The sequence below is a fragment of the Hyperoodon ampullatus genome, assembly GCF_949752795.1.
Source record: "Hyperoodon ampullatus genome assembly, chromosome: 3".
NCBI lineage: Eukaryota > Metazoa > Chordata > Mammalia > Artiodactyla > Ziphiidae > Hyperoodon > Hyperoodon ampullatus.
This window is the reverse complement of record NC_136916.1, coordinates 93,729,768-93,750,469: the sequence shown is the minus strand read 5'-3', so window position 1 is coordinate 93,750,469 and position 20,702 is coordinate 93,729,768. Positions and strand designations below refer to the sequence as shown.

The window sequence follows — 20,702 nt, the reverse complement described above, 5'->3', positions numbered from 1 at the left end:
AAAAAAAAAGTTGTAGGACTTTGAAAAATATATACTATGCTGTAGAAATGAATTTTTATATGACAAGTTAGTAAAATGTACATGATATATTAGAACTACTACTTTTTTGGTAAAGAACAGATCAAGAAAAGTGATTCAAGAAGAAAGAGAATGGAGCAAAATTTGTGATTTGGGTGCCTTACAGTTGTTTTCTGGTTATTTGTTAAAAATCTATATTTTCTTATGTAAAATGAGACAGTAATACCTCATGGGTTGTTATGAGAATCAAGTAAAATTACCATCCAAGACATTTAGCAGAATGCCTGGCTCATACTAAGTGCTTAATAAATAGTAACAAGTGTTTTTATTATCCTGAGTTCCCTTTGGGAGGCAGGGGTGGAGGACAGGGAGGAAAAAAGTTCTCTAGGACAGCGGTCCCCAACTTTTTTGGCACCAGGGACCGGTTTTGTGGAAGACGATTTTCCCACGGGGGTGGGGGGCAGGATGGTTTCGGATGATTCAAGCACATTACATTTATTGTGCACTTCTATTATTATTACATTGTAATATATAATGAAATAATTATACTCACCATGATGCTGACAGGAGGCGGAGCTCAGGCTGTAATGCGAACGATGGGGAGCGGCTGTAAATACAGATGAAGCTTCGCTTGCTCACCCACCGCTCACCTCCTGCTGTGCGGCCCGGTTCCTAACAGGCCAGGGACCAATACCAGTCCGTGGCCCGGGGGTTGGGGACCCCTGCTCCAGGAGAACAGGAGACCTGGTTCTGGCCCTGCTCTAACGCGATGAAATATTAGTACAAATATAGAAAGATCTTATCTCAATGTGTTGCCCTTTGGCACATCACTCCCACCCCACCTGCTTCTGATCCATGCCAAAGCCAGCCCAGGCAGACTGAATCTGGCAGGGCATGGAATTGTTGATAGCAATAGCTTAGGTAATGATCAGTGAAACAACTTTAAAAAACGTGTAAAAACTGTGCTTGCTTTGGTGGCTTTCAAATTTCCATAGGTTAACATTGTAGCTATTGGGTCAGTAAATTTACTCATAACTAGTTAAGGGGCAATCTGGAGGGTGGTTTGAAATGTGCCACAAAATCAGGTCAGGATCCTAGAGTAGGATTGAAAATTTATATGAAAAGTTAGCCATCTGTAACATTTGTTAACAGCCTGCTATGTAAAATGTCCTAAATGCTTTTTCAGGCTGTCATTCTGTTGTCTAAATGTAAAAGTTCTTCCCTCTCGTAATTCATATTAATAAAAATGTTTTGCAAGGTTTCTAAAAAGTTATTTAATTATTTTATGAACAATTCTGAAAAATAATTTGTTAATTATTTTAATTGATTTATTAAAAGTAATAAGTGAATTATCTAAATTTATTACTTAAATTTTAATTTATTAAAATTATTTCAAAAAGTAATCAGGTATTACATGCAGGTTGTAAAACCTTCAAATTGCACAAAACTTTATAAGGTAAGTAAAAATAAAATTCTGTCCCTTGACCTTTGCCGCTTCCAACCCACTTTCTAGTGCGAACAGTTTTCTATGTATCCTTTCATACCTATTTTAGGAATAAAGATATATATAAATAAGAGTGTGTGTGTGTATACACACATGCTTTGTTTATAAATGTCATCTTTGTAAACAATGTTTTTTGCAACTTACTTTTTGGAAATAATACTATATTATAGAAGTCTTTCCATATAGTCATAGATATTCAGTTGGATGGATATACAATTAATTTAACCGGTACGCTACTGATGGACATGTAGGTTGTTTCCAATTTTTTGCTATTATAAATAATGCTACAAGAAGTGTATTTGGGGCTTCCCTGGTGGCGCAGTGGTTGAGAATCTGCCTGCCAATGCAGGGGACACGGGTTCGAGCCCTGGTCTGGGAGGATCCCACATGCCGCGGAGCAATTAAGCCCGTGCGCCACAACTACTGAGCCTGCGCGTCTGGAGCTTGTGCTCCATAACAAGAGAGGCTGCGATAGTGAGAGGCCCGCGCACCGTGATGAAGAGTGGCCCCCACTTGCCGCAACTAGAGAAAGCCCTCGCACAGAAACGAAGACCCAACACAGCCAAAAATAAATAAATAAATAAATAAATAAATAAATTGTAATTTGTTTAAAAAAAAAAAAAAAAAAAAAAAAAAAAAAAAAAAAAAAAGAAGTGTATTTGTACGTATCCTATAAGATACAGGATAAATTCCTAAAAGTATAATTATTGGGTCAAAAAGTATGTGGGTTTGTGTGTGTGTGTGTGTGTTGCCAAAGTACCTTCCAAAAATATCATACCAAGTTCTGCTCCCACCAGAACTTTTACTCTCACCTTCACCCATATTGGGTATTCTTCTGAGCTTCAGATATTTTTCTGAATAATTTTACAAGTTAACTCTTCCACATGAACTTTAAAAATCAATTTCTAAGGAATAATTTTGGGAATATTTTGATTAACATTTACTTCATAGGTCAATTTATGACAAATTGACTTTACTATGTCAAGGTATGTTTTTCTGTGTTAATGACATCTCTTATGTGCTTCAGTAGAGATATTAAACATATTGATTAAATAGTCTATCTTTTTTCATTTGTTACTATTAAGCACTTACTATGGCATTCTATTAAAATTCTATTAAAATTTATCTCATACTGGGTTAGCCTTTCTGTGGATTTCTATGGCTCTGTCTAGATCTCTACAAACTATTTTCTTAATTGCCCATTTTAATATCTTGGTGACTTATTTAACCCTCTCAGTATCAATTTAGTGATTTTTAATGTGGTAAAAATATTTATTTTGCAAGCTTATGGGGAGGATTATAGATAATATTATTAAAAGTGCTTGCCACTTAACTGGTAGGCTCTGAATGGAAACTGCTATTCTTTTCAACGTCATCATCATTAATATCTGAGGACCATACTTTGAAAATCACTAAATTTCACTTGGAATTTTGTCTTAATTTATAAGCCACCTTCAGAGGTAAAGGGAAATTAGGATTTATTTATCACCTACAAAATGCTGGGCACTGTGCTAGGTGTGAAACTGCACTCCTTCTCGGGTGGGACTCAAACCCGCGGGCTGGGGCTCAAACCCACCTGCACCTCAGATTGGGACTTGAACCCATGATCCCTGACTTAGGAGGGACTCATGCTAGGGAGGTAGTATAAGCCATAGTCCCTGTTCTTAGGAAGTTTATATAGTCTGGTGAGGAAGAAAGACAAGTAAATCAGTGATTGAGATACAGTGTGATAAAGTGCTGAGTTAAAGGTAGTCACTGGATTATGTGGGAACATAGAAGAGGGGAATTTAAAGTACTTTATTAATCCTCACAGCTACTCTGCATTTTTATCGAATTTTTATCCCATTTTTACAAATAAAGAAACTGAAGCCATGGGGTTAAAAGTGACTAAGGCCACACAGCTACTTAAGAGCAGAACTGGTAAAAGGATTAACCTAGGTCCATCCGACTCCAATGCCTCTTCCTTTATATATTTTAAATAGTTCAAAAATGTAAACTTTTGGACCCAAAATAGGTCTTATAAATTTCTAGTTTTAGAAGTAGTTTTATAGAAAGTGCTAATAGGTAAAGGAATATACCCTACTAAATTTCAGATTTTAATCCACCTCTTACCAGCTTGAGGGCTTTTCTTATTTCTTGTTCATGTTGTTGGCTCACTTAAGTTAGCTTTGGAGTAGCTTTTGTCTTTAGAGGAATAAATTAACAAAACCTGTTTCTTTGCTTTTGCATCAACATCTGAAAATGTTCACATTCGTTTAAATAGGTGAAGCTGAGCCCAGAACTGTGTATACTGTTTATCTTATCAAAATGGGTGGAAGTGAAGCAATCTGAAGGAAATTCAAGACCACAGAACTTACTGACTGAATCACATTGTATTGTTCATGCCAAGAATAAGTGTTTGGAGAAAGACCTTGCTATTCTGCTAAATCATGATGGAGGCAGAAGAACAAGAGCCATGGAAGACAACCTTTTACTCACAATTACCTAAAGTGGTGAGAATTCAACCACGGAATCTGGAGTGTTGCTAATTATAATGACTTCTGTGTTGTTTCTTTTCACAAAAGACAAGTACATTTTATAAGTAGAATTTGCAAACTTTGTACATTTTAAAAGTTATATAGCTACATCTAGTAGGCAGTTTGCCTAGTACAGACTACAAACATCAAGCACCTGGTATGATACTATGAATCTAGTGCACTTGAGAAGTTTTTACTGATTGTATTCTTATTTTAGGAACTTCATGCCCACTTGAATGGATCCATTAGTTCCAATACCATAAAGAAATTAATAGCCAAGAAGCCAGGTCTTAAAATCCACTATCAGATGACTATGATTGACAAGGGAAAGAAAAGAACTTTAGAAGAGTGAGTTTGGGGAGATTGTGGACATACTTCTTTCTTTCTCTATTTTGCGATTGTAAATAGTATGTAAGGATTCAGATTTTTGTAGTTAAAGGAGTAGGGTGGCCATCTGGTATGGAGAGTATAACTTGACATATAGCATTTTTTCCAACTGTCAGACTGTTGACGGTATTTTTAGTGATTTGTATTGTTTGTGAAGTTACACTATATTGTAATATTCTTTAGACTTGAAAATATAGACTTGTTGGTTTTTTTCCCCCAGTTTCCTGCTACCACTTGGGGTAGGGATTGGGGGGTGGAGAAGGGAAACTATTACTTCCCACATAAAAGTAACGTATGATTTTCAGTCATTTGATTATCCCTCCAGACCAATGTAATCTTTGAAAAACCTATTCTCTAGTTCTTTATAAATATATGATTACTATTGGCCTAAAATCAGTTAATTTAGTGAAGTTTTTGATGACTAAAGTACATTAAAACTTTTCATGTTGCAGATGTTTCCAGATGTTTCAAATTATTCATCAGCTTACTACTGGCCCTGAAGATATTCTAATGGTGAGAAATGAAGTAATTTTTAGACTGGTTTAAAAATTAGTAAGTAATTGATGCCCTTCTGTTGTTGCACGTGACCTTTTGCTGTCATCAAGAATCTGATGAAAAATGTTTTCTGCTTTTTTTATGGTAACTCTTTTAAAAAATAGTGTAAGACATTTGCCTAAGAGCTAATATCAAAAGATACGTTCATTATAAAAGATACGAGGAAAGAACCAAGATCAGAATCTTCTATTAGGTAGTGGACAATGTGGAGGAGAAAATCTTGTCCTGTTTTACATATATATATATATGAAATATCTGACCACAGACTTTACATGTATTGCTTGGGATACTTTGAACTGCCCCTGGGTGGACATTATAGAGAATGAAGAAGTTCAAGACGTGCTTACAGATTGAATGATTAATCCCTAGGGAAATTGTCCTTCCCTCTGGGGATGAAGAGCTAGAGGACTCCACTGTGTTGCCTTAGCTGAAGCTCTGTGATACTAGAGTCTGATATGGCAAACTGGCTTCTGTATATTGATCTGACCAGGTTGGCATTTTTAAATATTCTCTTTGTAATTGGAGAGAAGCAGAATCCTATCAGTGTTCTTAACCCTTAGAAAAAAATGCAAAGTAAGAAGTGTAACCTGTGTTTCTGGAGGGGTGACTTTTGACTGGTCAGGAAAGAATTTTCCTCCTTGGCTGAGACTGATCCTCATGATAGTTATTAAGTAAATTAATCACCTTTTGGAGGAGGGTTAACTCTAAAAGTTTAGTTCAACAAAAGTTGACTGAGTGCCCACAATGTTCCAAGCACCCTGCTAAAGACTGGGAGATATAAAGATAGATCAGCATGGTCCCTGCCCCTCAGGAATCTATGGTCAGGCAGGAGACAGACCCATAAGAGGAGAAATCCAACATCATGAGGTAAGCTCTGTGTTACAGACATGCCCAGGGATTTATAGGAACCCAAGGGAGCATTGTCTAATCAGCCACTCAACAGGTACCACTGAACCCTGCTAGGAACGTCCACCACAGGAGGCTCTGTCTCACTTTCTGTTGTTGAGTGTAACAGAGCAAACCTGATAAAATTTTAGATTCTGAGAGCTTCATGGGTATCATATGCCGTGCTCATTGTTTCATTCCTTCCAAAGTTGGTAAAAAGCTTTATTAATATGAGGCGAGGAATTAAGATTCTGTAGCATTTGACTTAGTGCTACTTAGACGAACACCTGTAGGTGGTCGAGAGGATGACAGTGAGATGCCCCAGAGAGTGAAATTAATAACATTTACATATAATAAATGAATCATGTGTGGGAGTAAGCCAAGAGATGGTTTACAGATGTGGGACTGAGTGGGGATCACTTAACAGTCAAGTCATGGCGACTGGGTGTAATCTCAAAGAGACAGGATTGAAATGTGACTGAAATAATATTAACTGTTGCATGTGCCAGACACTATACTCAAGATGACTTTCTGAGGTGGGCATTTTTTTTTTAACATCTTTATTGGAGTATAATTGCTTTACAATGGTGTGTTAGTTTCTGCTTTATAACAAAGTGCATCAGCTATACATGTACGTATATCCCCATATCTCCTCCCTCTTGTATCTCCCTCCCACCCTCCCTATCGAGGTGGGCATTTTTATTGTTCCCTTTTTGCAGATGAAAAAACTGAGGCCTAAAGAGGTTAAGTGTAACTTGTTCAAGGTCACTCACTGCGAGTAAGTGGCAGAATGGACTATTTTGTCCAATTCCAGAGCCCATGTTCTTTCTCACTCAAGATGTGCAGTCTTACCATCCTTGGAGTAAGCGGAAACTTAACTAATTGTGATGGATTCTATCTGAAGGAAGTACTTGAGTAGATGTTCTCAGTCCAGCGCATAGGAGAGGAAAGCCCAAAGAGCCAAGAGTTGCCCTCGGTACCTGTTGCTGCGTGGAGCAGAAAGGGCTGAATCTGGCCAACACGGATATGGACCCTAGGGAAGTGTTCTCGGACGTGAGCTAGAGATGATTCCACAGGCCTTAATGTGGCCTAGAGAAATCTTCCTCCCATTGCTCTCAGTCAGTATTTGCCAGCAACCTTCTGTTGTTCTATTTGGTTTCACACATACCTCACCATCAAGAAAGGGGGTGCCCTGGATAGTAGATAGGATCGCTTCACACCCTCACTTACACCCTCATTGGCAATTCATACATTACAAATAGGCTTCTGCATTAGTCTCCTGTGAGCTGGGGTAGGGTGTCTCTGGGTCTGCTTAGTTCTGGAGCAATGATAAGATGTGAGTTCCTCACCCTGCAAAGATGAGGCCTGTGCTCTGATGGTGGCAGTGGCAGCATCATGGGGTTCCTGAGACAGCAGTGCTATGGGGTCCAGTGCCTGTGATGATGCTGCAGAGGCTGCAGGGTTATGCTCAGTGGTGGAGGAAGCAGTGGTGTCTTGCTTGGTCCAGGGGTGTCACGTGATTTTGAATGCTTTTGTGTTGTCCTGAGCTGTGTAATCTCTGAGGCTGATTCTCCAGACCTCCTGGTGAATCCGAGCCACCCGTTATGTTCATGTTATAATAAATTCCTTTTCTGGCTTTAGCGTAAAGAAAAAAGATGAGGCCCAGATCTTGGATTGCAATGAATCCACCAAGGCGGGGCCACCCAGTTAGGTACCGTCTGCGCAACCAGCCAGCCTTGTTCCTTGGCCAGGACGCCGCACCTGCATGCCCATGTGCACGTGGTCAAAGGAGGTTAAGAGTAGAATACCAGCTGTAAGGACTAACTAGGGCTGGTTGTCACAGCATTTCTAACTTGGTCCTTTTTTCTTCTAGATCTGGTATATTTTAGGGTTGATGGCAATGAAGGAAAACATGGCTTCAGCCTTTAGATATCATTTATCTTGGTGATTTCGTAATTTTTGAAGTGTTGAGTTTTGTGCTAGATTGGATACAGTTTTACTCAAATTTATCACCCATTTTTTTTGCCTAAGAAGAATCTTCCTAAGTACTTCTGGGGGAAATTTAACCCTGCCGGAAAAAATTCTTGAAAAATACAACTTATCCCTAAATAACTTGAATAAGAATCTTAAGCCATGACTTTAAATGGTACATCAGTACTACCTAATCATTTTAGTTGCTTATTTCCATAGGTAATGAAATTTCAAATAGTATACACTCATAGGTGGTTTTACTGGTTTTAGTTTTGCCTCTGTTTTATCAGTCTGCTGTTCATTAGGAAATAGAGAAATGGCTAAAAGGGGAGAAGAGAAACAAAAAGTGTGGGTGACATGCAGCTTTGGATTTCATGTGAGTATGGGGGGTGGGTAAGGGGAGCTATTGGAAATGCGGTAGTTTTGTCACAGCCTCCACCAGGGGTGTGACAAAGCAGGTCATCCTCACCATGTGGGAGACTCCCAACACTCCTTGCAAATCAAATTTAATGCATGAAATAAAGATGTAGCATGTGGCATTTTCAATGGGCCGCTTACACTAACATAATCAATATTGCATACATTGCCTTTATTATCAGGTCACGAAAGATGTCATTAAAGAATTTGCAGACGATGGTGTCAAGTACCTGGAACTAAGGAGCACGCCCAGAGAAAATGCTACAGGTAGAATCTAACTACTTCTCAGCAGATGTCTATCTTTTTTCTCATGTGCTTTGATGATGCATGTGTTTGCAAGTTGAGACTATGAAGTATTTACTTTTACACTATTGTAAAAGTAGGGTCAGTGGTCCAGATCTTCTGATGTACATTAATGATGTATGTTATTAATGAGTGAGTTATTCTTAACTTAAAAAATCAGGTCAGGATTATCTGTTAAAGGGAAATAAAAACACCTGCAAACATTTTCTTTGTTCTTATTTTTCTCACTCTGAGAAAACACTTTTTCCTTATAGTTGCATTGTCTTAAATAAATGCTAGTTTGAGTTCCCTGCATCAAGGCACTTGTGAGACAATGAGTGGATGCAGAATCACATTTCATGACAATCACTGAAATGAAGGTTATTGAGTCACGTCTCAGGGACTGATGGTATCTTAGACCAGGAGCAAGCTGTGATGTGGCAGAACCTCTCTGGATGGAGATGAGTGGATCTGGATGTGATCTGGAGAAATTTCCTGGGACCCTCTTTCCATAAGAGCAGCATCAGGAGATATTCTATTGTGCCCTTGGGTCCTCCTTAGCACTTTGTCTGTGACCTAAAGAGGCCCTACCAGATCATCTTGCACCCAGACATGTGTAGCCCAGCATCATTCATGGGGTAAAATTTTTGAAACTACATATAGTAAAGTAAGTGCTGAAATGAGACAAGCAGAAGATTCTTTTTTTTTTTAAATTTATATTGGAGTATAGTTGATTTATAATGTGTTAGTTTCTGCTGTACAGCAAAGTGAATCAGTTATACATACACATATATCCACTCTTTTTTAGATTCTTTTCCCATACAGGTTATTACAGAGTACTGAGTAGAGTTCCCTGTGCTATACAGTAGGTCCTTATTAGTTATCTGTTTTACGTATAGTGGTGTGTATATGTCAGTCCCAATCTCCCGATTTATTCCTCCCCCTGAGCAGAAGATTCTTATCTCACATTTTTAAACTGTAGGATCAGTTCCAAGTTATACTGGTGAGGATAGTGAAAGGGAAGGAAAGAAGAAACCTGCCAATTATTAGGGCTAGTTGACTCTTCAAATGGAGATTCAAAGGGGAATGTCACCTTAAGTATGTAGCAATAGGGGAATAGTTAAATAAAGGTTAATGGAATATTTGGCAACCATTAAAAATATTTGCAAAGACACTTTAATGACGTGAAGACATGCTCAGAATACAGTGTTAAATGAAGGAACAGGATACATATATACCTAGTAGCATCTCATCTGTTCAAAACTATATATCTAGGGGCTTCCCTGGTGGCACAGTGGTTGAGAGTCCACCTGCCGATGCAGGGGATGCGGGTTCGTGCCCCGGTCCGGGAAGATCCCACATGCCGCAGAGCAGCTGGGCCCGTGAGCCATGGCCACTGAGCCTGCGCGTCCGGAGCCTGTGCTCTGCAACGGGAGAGGCTACACAACAGTGAGAGGCCCGTGTACCGCAAAAAAACAAAAACAAAAACTATATCTATACATCTATATCTATATCTATATATATATGTTTACACATATACACACACTTAGAAAAACAGCCAGTGGTTATCTCTGAGTGGTGGGATTACAGGTTATTTTTATTTTTCTTCTTTATAATTGTCTGTGTTTTTTCTAGAGATTTTCCACTAAATGTAAACATTTTATAACTGGGGTATGAGAGTATTTTAGAGGAGATTGTTCTGGAGAGTGCTTTTTGAGAGCACCACAGAAGAGGAGGACTTGAGCACCTGAACTTGAAAGAACATCTCTAGTGCCCTGGATGAGAAACACAGTCTGAGCAGGGTTGAGGGAAAAGGAAACCAAGAGAGGATTTTTTCCTGGACAAGCAGGAAAACATTCTGCTAGTAGAGAAAAAATTTTCTGGCATTTTTTTTAAGGACAGGCCATAGAAAAGGGCTTTTTTTTTTTTCTGGCCACACTATGCACATGGGGATCTTAGTTCCCCAACCAGGGATCGTACCCATGCCCCCTGCAGTAAAAGCATGAAGTCCTAACCCCTGGATCACCAGGGAATTCCCAGAAAAGGGCTTTTGTTAATCTTGTTTTGTTAGAACAAGCATTTAAACTTTTTATAGCAATTTGTGAGAGTAGTTTTTTTTTTTTAATTGATTATTTATTTATTAATTTTTGGCTGTGTTGGGTCTTCGTTGCTTGCGCAGGCTTTCTCTAGTTGCGGTGAGCAAGGGCTACTCTTCGTGGCGGTGTGTGGGCTTCTCATTGCGGCGGCTTCTCTTGTTGTGGAGCATGGGCTCTAGGTGCATGAGCTTCAGTAGTTGTGGCTCACAGGGTCTAGAGCACAGGCTCAGTAGTTGTGGCACACAGGCTTAGTTGCTCCGCAGCATGTGGGATCTTCCCGGACCAGGGCTCGAACCCGTGTCCCCTGCATTGTCAGGCGGATTCTTAACCACTGCACCACCAGGGAAGTCCTGAGAGTAACTTTATGTCTGTTGAATTTGAGAATAATTTTTAAACAAGCTTGAATTTTATGTCTTTTTTTTTAAATTTCATTTTTCTAGTATTTCATTTTCTTTCAATTTTATTAAAGCATAAATGGTATTTACTAAAATGTATCCATAACTCATCTTTAACCATACCCGTATCACACATAAAGTGAAAATGTATTTGTTCATATAGGGATGCTGATGTTGAAGGATGAAGTAGTTGATGATCTCTTTAAAAATGTTTTATTTGTGTCCTTTCCAGGAATGACTAAAAAGACTTATGTGGAATCTGTACTTGAGGGTATAAAACAGTCCAAACAAGAAAACATAGACATTGATGTTAGGTAAGAAGCATTGTACCTTAGTGGTCACCATTTAAAATAGTAGAATGTGAAAAATTTACTCTTTTGAGCCAGAGTATAGTGGATTTTTATAAATCAAACAATAACCAATTTTTATCTTTTAATAAAAAAGAGTCAAGAACCTTGTGTTTAAAGTTGAGAATGCAATTCTGAATTTTTTCGTGTGGCAGTAAAGTTCTGAGTCCTGTTGCTCTTGTGAAGTATGGCTTCCCATGGCTCTTCAGTGAAAATCCAGGCTTCTTACTATGGCCTGCAAGGTCCCACGTGGCTGCCTTTCTTACTTCAACAGCCTCATCTGGACCACTGGTCACTTATCACGCCCTGGCCCACCCTCTGTTCCTCAAGTAGGCCAAGACTGTCCCACATCAGCACCTTTGTACTTCCTGTTACACCTCCACTGTATCCTCGCATGGCTGGCTTCTCATTATTCAGGTCTCAATGTGGCTGTCACTTCCTCAGAGGGGCCTTCCTTGACCACCTTATCTAAAGTGCCTCCCCACATCTTCTAGTCACCCCGTTTATTTCCGTTATGGCACTCTTCTTAACAAGATCAGAAGTCTTCTTGTTTTATTTGTATATAAACACTCACCCGCTAGAGTGTAAATTCAGTGAGGCCAGGGCCCTTGTCTTTTGTTTCACCACTACCCCACCAGTACTTAGAACAGAGCTGGCACATAATTAGGGCTCAGTAAGTCCTTGAAGGAAGAAAGGAAGAAAGCTAACTATAGTTTCTGGCTATAAAATCTCTCGAAATTAAGCTTAACTGGACTAATACCCCAATTTAAAAAAAAAAAACAGGCAAAAGGCAAGAGAATTCAGAAAAGAAGACATACAAATGGCCAATAAATGTATAGAAAACTATTTAACTTCACTAATCAAATAATTTTAAAAAGAACTATTACAATGCCATTTCAACAGGCACCCCGCTCCCCAAAAAGAATATTAACCAGTGTTTGTGAACTTACACACTGCTGGTGAGCATATGTAATTAATAAAACCTTTCTAAATAGGTATTAAGATCTATAAAAATAATTTCCCTCTGTGATCCAGTAACTCTGTTCTAGAAATGTATCCTAAGGAAATAGATTGATTAATGTTAAGATTCTTCAAAGTAGTGTTATTTATAACAAAAAGTAGAAAACATCCTAAAATGTCCAACAATCAGAGGACAATTAGATTATGTTATATTCATATGATTTATATTGTTTTCTAACATTATTTAATGGCAGGGGAAATTGTTAAGTGGAAAAAAAAGACTGCATTTTATATATAGTTGATCCAAATTTTGTAAATAAGTATATGCTGGAGGGATTTCTTTATTTTGTGAATAAATAGATAAACTAATAAATGCTGGAGGAAAATTACACAATATTAACAGGGGTTCTCTGGGTATTCGATTCCTTGTAGGAATCCAGCTAATGTATGAAGAATGAATTTGTATCAGCTATTGGATGCATGTTAGAATTAGAATATTACCAATCTTGTAACCCTTAATGAAATAAGGGATCTAAGCCTCCTGGTGAAAGAACCATCACCACCTATGAAATCCTCTTGCCTCAATATTGAATCTGATCTGATTAAGCCTCTAGACTAGATCCAGTTTCCAATTCATAGGAAATACAAGAGACAGGAGAACATGTTATCAACATGGGGATTCAATCAGCAAAATCAGATGTGGGAAACTTTATAGGAAAAATGATGTGGTTTCTTCAACAAATAAATTCAAGAAAAGAGGCCGGGGGGAGGTGTGAGGTAGAGGGTGGAGGCATGGGGGAAGTGGCTATAGTAAAAGAGACTTGAGACACACTGACCAACACAATGTTTGGACCTTAGTTGGATTCTGAATCAAACTGTAAAAAACAAATACATGAACAAAAAAACAGGAGATAGAACTTTGAACACTAACTAGATATTTGGTGCTGTTTAGGAATTTATGTCTCATTCCTTATGGCAAAGTAAGATGTCAAGTTAATCAGGCTGTAGTTTTCCAGTAAGATGCAGTCCATGTAGCCTGCCATACCTCTCTGGCCATACTCAAGAGTTGTCTTTTTCATCTACACAATCAATCCTCATTTTCAACTGTGTTTTTCTTGTATCAAAGGTATTTGATATCAGTCGACAGAAGAGGTGGCCCTTCAGTAGCCAAGGAGACTGTTAAACTTGCTGAAGAGTTCTTCCTTTCTACTGAGGATACAGTTCTTGGCCTTGACCTCAGTGGAGACCCTACTGTAAGTTACTTTTCCAAAATATATTTTATTTCTAAAAGGTAGAATCAGTTTGTGGGATGAGGATTACCTTGGAGCATCCTGCTTTCTCCAGAGGTCCAACAGACTCTCTGTGTGGATGAAGCCCTATCCTGCCCTGGGTGATCAGAATGTCTATAGCAGCTGCTCTCAGACAGGGTTCTGTGAAAGAATTAAGCCCCCTAAAAAAAGAGAAAAAGATTTGCATGACAATATGATTATTTTATTTTGGTTCACAGCTAGTACCATTCTACTAGAGAAGTTAATTTATTAACATGTAATCCATGTCTAATGCTTAATTATGGCTAGGGCTTAATTGTCTCACAGAAGCCCCAGTTGAGAAAGGCTGATCTAGAGCTTCTTGGTCAGATTCAAGCAGGGTGCCTCAGCTGTGGCACTACTGACATTTGGGGCCAAAGAATTCTTTGTTGTAGGAGGGTGTCCTGTACATTATAAGATGTTTAGCAGCATCCCTGGCCTCTACCCGATAGATACCAGCACCCTCTTAGTTGTGACAACCAAAAATGTTTGTAGGCATTACCAAATGTCCCCTGGAGGGCAGAATCACCCCAGTTGAAAACCATTGAATTAGAGAGTCCTGTGAACCTGGTTCTTATGGCTTTGTCAAAACCTGGGCTGTTCTGGCCTTGTTTCATCCGTCCATTTGATAGAAGCTTTCTTTACTAATCATGCTGGTTCCTGAATCAGGTGAGTTCTTCTTCTTAGCTTTAGATATCTAGATATCCTTCCAAAAGTAAAATTTGGTGACTGTTATATCAAGCTTAGCTGATTGTCATCAGGTTCACTGATACTTAAGACTCTTGAGGGCAAGGACTGTGTCTGTGCCAGCTTTGAATTCTCTAACATGTCTAGCACACTGTAGATACTTTATAAACAAAATGTGCAAATAAGTCCATCTGCCGTTTTTTTTTCTGCCATTATTTTATTTCTTTTTTTATTGAGACAGAGTACCCAGTTCTTCAGTTTGCCTATACTCATACATCCTCATTTAAACTTTTGTCTTCAAGGTAGGACAAGCAAAAGACTTCTTGGAACCTCTTTTAGAAGCTAAAAAATCAGGTCTGAAGTTGGCATTGCATCTTTCAGAGGTAAATAATATTCTTTTTTTTTTTTTTTTTTTGCGGTACGCGGGCCTCTCACTGTTGTGGCCTCTCCCATTGTGGAGCACAGGCTCCGGACACGCAGGGTCAGCGGCCATGGCTCACAGGCCCAGCCGCTCCGCGGCATGTGGGATCTTCCCAGACCGGGGCACGAACCCGTGTCCCCTGCATTGGCAGGCGGACTTTCAACCACTGTGCCAGCAGGGAAACCCCAGAGGTAAATAATATTGTAAAATTAGGCTGGAGAGGGTAGATTACAATGGAAAATAATTAATGGAAAATAATAATCATTTGTACATGGCTAAAGATAGACCTGGCTTAGGAAAACATTTTTAGAAAGAGAAAGTAGAAATATTTTTGTGTAAATTATAATGATGAAGGCATAACTTGCTTTAGTCCCTCACATTACTGTGTCTATGTTTTTGTGGTTCCTGGGGTTGGCTGTTGACGTGCACTACGGTTGTGTCCTTAAAACAGCTTAATTGACACCTTGCTAGAGAAAATGCATGAATTTATATCAGCAGCCTTGTTATCAGCAAGCTGACACTGAGAAAAGCATGAGTTTGTCTCATCTGTCCTTGCAGGGAAGGGACCTGAATGTGTCACATACACTGGCAAGAAAGGAAGTAGCTCATTATCATTTTATAAGGCTCAGCAGAAGATCAAGTGCCCCTGTGGCCCCAGCTCCTTGGCAGCATGAGCACAGTGCAGATAATGCACAGAGAGTAGCTGGAGAACAGTCATTTTCTTAATCAGCACATCCCTGTGAGGCAAGCAAGGGACTCTCCTGGAATTTTCCCCATTTTACAGACGGATTTACTTTCTACCTCAGTACTTCTACCTATTTCTTTTCTTTCTTTTTTTTAACATACAAAAAGCTGTACATAATTATACAACTTGATGAATTTGGATTTGTTTCTTTATTTTTATTATTTATTTATTTATTTTTATTTTTGGCTGCCTTGGGTCTTTGTTGCTGTGTGCGGGCTTTTCTCTAGTTGTGGTGTGCGGGCTTCTCATTGGTGACTTCTCTTGTTGCAGAGCACGGGCTCTAGGCACGCGGGCTTCAGTAGTTGTGGCACACGGGCTCAGTAGTTGTGGCTCACAGGCTGTAGAGCACAGGCTCAGTAGTTGTGGAATACGGGCTTAGTTGCTCTGTGGCATGTGGAATCTTCCCGGACCAGGGCTCGAACCCATGTCCCCTGCATTGGCAGGCGGATTCTTAACCACTGCGCCACCAGGGAAGCCCCTAAATTTGTTTCTTGAATGCAGGAAATAATACTTAGTCTACTTAGCTCGTATGATTATTTTGAGAACTAAGGTCATGATTTAAAGACTAGGGAAAAAATTGGAGCTTCGTGTCAGTACTGGCTCTTTTTCATGTCTACAAGCAGAGAGTCAGTAATCTAGTGGCAGAAGTTAAAATCTAAGATCCATGTTTCCACACTCTGATCAAAAGATCTTTCACGTGTAGGACACCCTCTAGTTGACCAGACTGATGCCAGATTGAAGTCATTGGTCAGGATAACAGAACAGCCAGCATGAGGCCAGTTACCTCTGGCCTTTGTGGACAGCATCAGAACCTGCTCTTTCCCTTAATTTCTGTGGCTTTTCTTGTTTGGTCCATTGGATATAAAACATCTCATTTCAACATGTTATGGTCATTTGTCTTTTAGGCTATCTAGGAGATGAAGAGCACAGCCAGACATTTTCATGGTAGTTGTGGTTTGCACTTAGCTAGCCTTGTCAAGATAGAACATAAGCGCACTGTATGTGGATGGAGTCTGGGCACCGGAGTCAGATGGAGCCAGGTTTCACCCTTATCTCCACCATTCACTAGCTCTGTGAGCCTGGACAGCTTTTCTTTAAAATGCTTTATATTTTTAACTACAAAAGTTATATGTATCTGAAGAAAATCCACGTGTACAGAAATAGTGTAAAGTAGAAGTAAAGAAATAAAAAATGAAAGGTCCCCTTCAGTTCTGCTCCTAAGTTGATCCTATTAACAGTTTTGTTATTTATATATATTTTTTCTATCCCTTGTTGTAATATGTATGAAGACATATACACAACACAGAGCACACATATGCATATAGAGTTGTGAGATTTTGTTTTTGAAAATTACTTTTTCTGAGTTTTGATTTCTTCATCTTAATGCTTTGTATGATTCTTGTGAGGTTTAAAGGAGAATGTGTGTGAAAAGGCTATTGACTTCATAGTTACTATCATCAAAATGAATCTAGAAGAATATTGGGAAATAAATGGGAAGATAAAAGGCAAAGAACAGAGCTGGAAGGTCTAAGTGGTTCAGCTTTCCAGAATGTCTGCATTACCTTCCCAGAGGGACAAAATACCTGGCTATAGAAAAAAGTACTTTTAAGAACCACTGAAAGAGGTTATTGATGCCCTCTTTCCCCTTTTTTTGAGATTCCAAACCAAAAAAAAGAAACACAGGTACTCCTGGACCTGCTTCCTGACCGAATCGGGCATGGCACATTTCTCAACTCCTTGGAGGGAGGATCCCTGGATCTGGTGGACTTTGTGAGGCAACACCAGATACCGCTCGGTAAGGCTTAAGGCTTTAGGTCCTCCAGGCAACTCACTGTCCCTTCCTCCCCAGCCTCCAGGTTGCAATTCATATGTAGAGAAGCACTGTTCTAAATATATAAATATCATTTAGAAGTTAAGTGATGCTTTCTCAGCCTTATTTATTAAGTAACAGGAAGTTTTAGCTCCCATTAGAGTATAAGCTCCATGAGACCAGGGCCCTTATCTGTCTTGTTCACTGCCACATCCTCCAGTTCCTGGAACCAGGTATTATATTGAGGGAATAAGGGTCGTCTAGTATTTTGGAATGACTTTAACCAATTTACATATGTTATGAAAATGTATAATATTTATTTAAAAATTAAGACTTATGCAAGATTCCAAGTACATTTTTATATGTCTGTTAACCATCACACACTTGCTTGTCTGCATGTGTATACCTGGAGCTTTTTTTTTAAAATTAATTTATTTTATTAATTTTTTTTTTATTTTTCACTGCTAGTATAGAGAAATACAGTTGATTATTTTATATTTATCATGTGTTATGTGACATTGCTGAACTTACTTATTCACCATTACTTTGTAGAATAAGAGTGATGAGAGCTGACATCTCTCCTGGTTCCCTATCTTAGGGAAAAGCATTCAGTCTGTCACTGTTAAGTATAATGTTAGCTATAGGGTTTTTATTTTTATTTATTTATTTTTTTTGGCTGTGCTGAGTCTTCGTTGCAACTCGTGGGCTTCTCTAGTTGTGGCGCGTGGGTTTAGTTGCCCTGCGGCATGTGGGATCTTAGTTCCCCAACCAGGGATTCAACCGCGTCCCCTGCATTGGAAGGCAGACTCTTAACCACTGGACCACCAGGGAAGCCCCCCTGGAGCTATTTTTATTTAACAACAAATACTTATGAAGTGCCTACTCTGTTCTAGTCACTGTTCAAATTGCTGGGAATACAGCAGTAAACAAAACAGACTGTTTCTTTCTCAGGGAACTTATATTCTAGCATAGGTAAGAGAGACAGTAAGCAAATACACAAGAAAATATCAGTGTTAAGTTCTTTGAAGAAAATTAAACAAGCCAGTAGAATAGTGATGAGATAACCACTTTTGACTGGATAGTTGGGGAAGGCCTTTCTGATGAGGGAAAGAAGCAGTTGGCTGAAAACCTCTTTACTTAATGATGAATTCACTGAACTTACAAATTTAACAATTTGCAGTAACACCTGTGTGGGTGTGTTTTTTAACTAACAGAGTTTTTCAGCAATTCATAATGGGTGAGATTTCTTTTCTTTCTACTAAGGAAATTTTTAAACCTCTACAAAAGTAGAGGCTCTTGGAAACCACTTGCATAGTGATGTTACTTGGTGTGGTGGCCCGGCTCTGCTCTCAGCAGGGGCAGGTTGGGTTTGCCATTGCTGGGACTGAGTGGCCCTGTGTTGCAGCCACCTTACTCAAGGGAGCAGATGCCATCAAATCAGTGAAGTATTTTACTCTGGCTGGGGAGCCGGGCACAGCTTTTCAAGGCAGGAGTTTTATAATCATAGAAGTCGTTCTTAAGATGGACTTGCAGCAGGCAGTGAATGGATGGTTGTCTGAGTAAAGGAGTTCAGAGGTTTTCTTTGAAGCCATAGAAGAAGTCCATTTCTGCTCTTGGCTTTTTATAATACTGTAACCCTCCACAGTGCTACCATTTTCTTACCTTTACTTTAGCTCCCACTGTAAGACCAGGAAGAAGTGCAGCAACCCTTCAAAGATTCCTTCTGCTCCCTTATCACGATACTTCCCTGCCTTCTTCATGGTGACTGGCTTATCACACCCCTCTTTCTTCCCCTTCTTTGGTAAAAGAAAGGGAGAAGCACAGGGCTGTGAAGGGGATGTTAATTCCCTGCCATGAGCTGCAGCACATAGTTCCCACACAACTACACTCATTGGACTACAAATTTTCACATGTAAGAAAAGGTCAGTTTTGTAAAATAATGAACTACTGAAAATTAGCATAGTTTGGAAAGATTTCTCATGTATCTACTTGGTGAACAGTGAATGAGTCTACTAATCTGCTTTTAATAAGAGGCTTCTTCCTTTCCCCTCTTCACCTAGAACTCTGTTTGACCTCGAACGTCAAAAGTCAGACAGTTCCATCTTACAACCAGCATCATTTTGGATTCTGGTACAGCATTGTCCATCCTGCCGTGATCTGTGTAAGGTGTTTTGTTGTGAGGTATTTTGCTCCTCTTTAGTCCCTGAGTTGCCATAGGTCAGACATTCACTACCTAGCTGGCTGCCTTGCACACCTTGGGGGTGATGCCCAAGTGGAGGAGTGAGAGGAGATTGGGGCTTGAGAGGCTGCAAAGGGCCAGCGTGACTCTGGTTTGGCTCTATGGGGTAAGGTCCTGGACAGTACCTGGGGGAACAACAACAATACTGATGCCCAGCACCCAGCCCTTGCGATTCGGCTTTAATTGATCTGGGGTGAGTCCTGGGCACAGATACATCTTAAAAGCTCCCTCAGTGATTTAAACATGCAGCCATGGTTGAGAGCCACTGCCCTGGTGTTTTATTTTTTGTTCTTAAAAAGGATAAACAAGCCTGTTCAGTCATAGATGTGCATGGATACATTTATAGGCCCCTGTTTAAATTCTTAAAGAAGCATGGTAAATAGGAAAATACTCTAAACGAAAGCTGTTGTTTTTTAAAAAATCATTTCCTCGTTCATTTTGAAACTTTCTTGCTTATGTTGGCAGACCGATGATAAGGGTGTTTTTGCAACACACCTTTCTCAAGAATACCAGCTGGCAGCTGAAACATTTCATTTGACCCAGTCTCAGGTGTGGGATCTGTCTTATGAATCCATCAGCTACATCTTTGCTTCTGACAGCACCAAGTCTGATCTGAGGAAGAAGTGGAATCATCTGAAGCCAAAAGTGTTCCATTTTTAAGCTATAATGAGGTGAACTACTTTCGAGTAGGTGTTACAACCTAGATCTCCCTGCTGTATCCCAGTTAGTAAGCTGTCCACTGCTCCCTCCCGTGGAAGCATAGCAGCCAAGTGCTGTGGGCTCCAACACTAGCACCTTACTCATGGCGGAGGCCCAGTAAGTCTCTCTTAAACTGACTGGCAGGCTCTGAGGTCGTCCATGGCTTAGCTCCATGCTGCTTACAGGAAGGGACTTGAAAGTTGCTGCTCACTGAACTCCCCATTCCAGCAGTGATTTTGACTTAACAGTCCTTCATTAGTGATCATGAAACTTCAAGAAAATCAGAGTAGGTTCTCATCAGGAAAAGTTTTGGAATTACTAGTCTAAATAAGGTGAAGAGAGAAGGAAGAACAGATTGTCGCCAAAACCTTTAAGCCATCTAGCTTGTGATGACAGCTCTGTATTTTGTTGTGCTTACTTTAATCGGACTCCTTTCACTTAAGTATTCCCCAGAACTGTGG

The 20,702-nt window shown here is 39.5% G+C and overlaps 1 protein-coding gene across 2 annotated transcripts; it reads left to right on the top strand.

Moving 5' to 3' along the window:
* Positions 1-3,951: 3,951 nt before the first annotated feature.
* Positions 3,952-20,202, top strand: MAPDA (N6-Methyl-AMP deaminase; the record flags this gene model as incomplete). Of its 2 annotated transcripts, XM_079699816.1 has the most annotated exons (10): positions 3,952-4,014; positions 4,256-4,386; positions 4,878-4,938; positions 8,436-8,520; positions 11,259-11,340; positions 13,460-13,586; positions 14,630-14,710; positions 17,150-17,288; positions 19,364-19,464; positions 20,008-20,202. In XM_079699816.1, the coding sequence occupies 10 exons, from the start codon at positions 3,952-3,954 to the stop codon at positions 20,200-20,202; spliced, it is 1,065 nt and encodes a 354-aa protein (XP_079555942.1). The 2 variants fall into 2 exon arrangements, with proteins under 2 accessions (XP_079555942.1, XP_079555943.1); XM_079699817.1 differs by lacking the exons at positions 14,630-14,710; positions 19,364-19,464; positions 20,008-20,202 and having other exon boundaries at positions 17,150-17,299.
* Between the last annotated feature and the right edge of the window lie 500 nt (positions 20,203-20,702).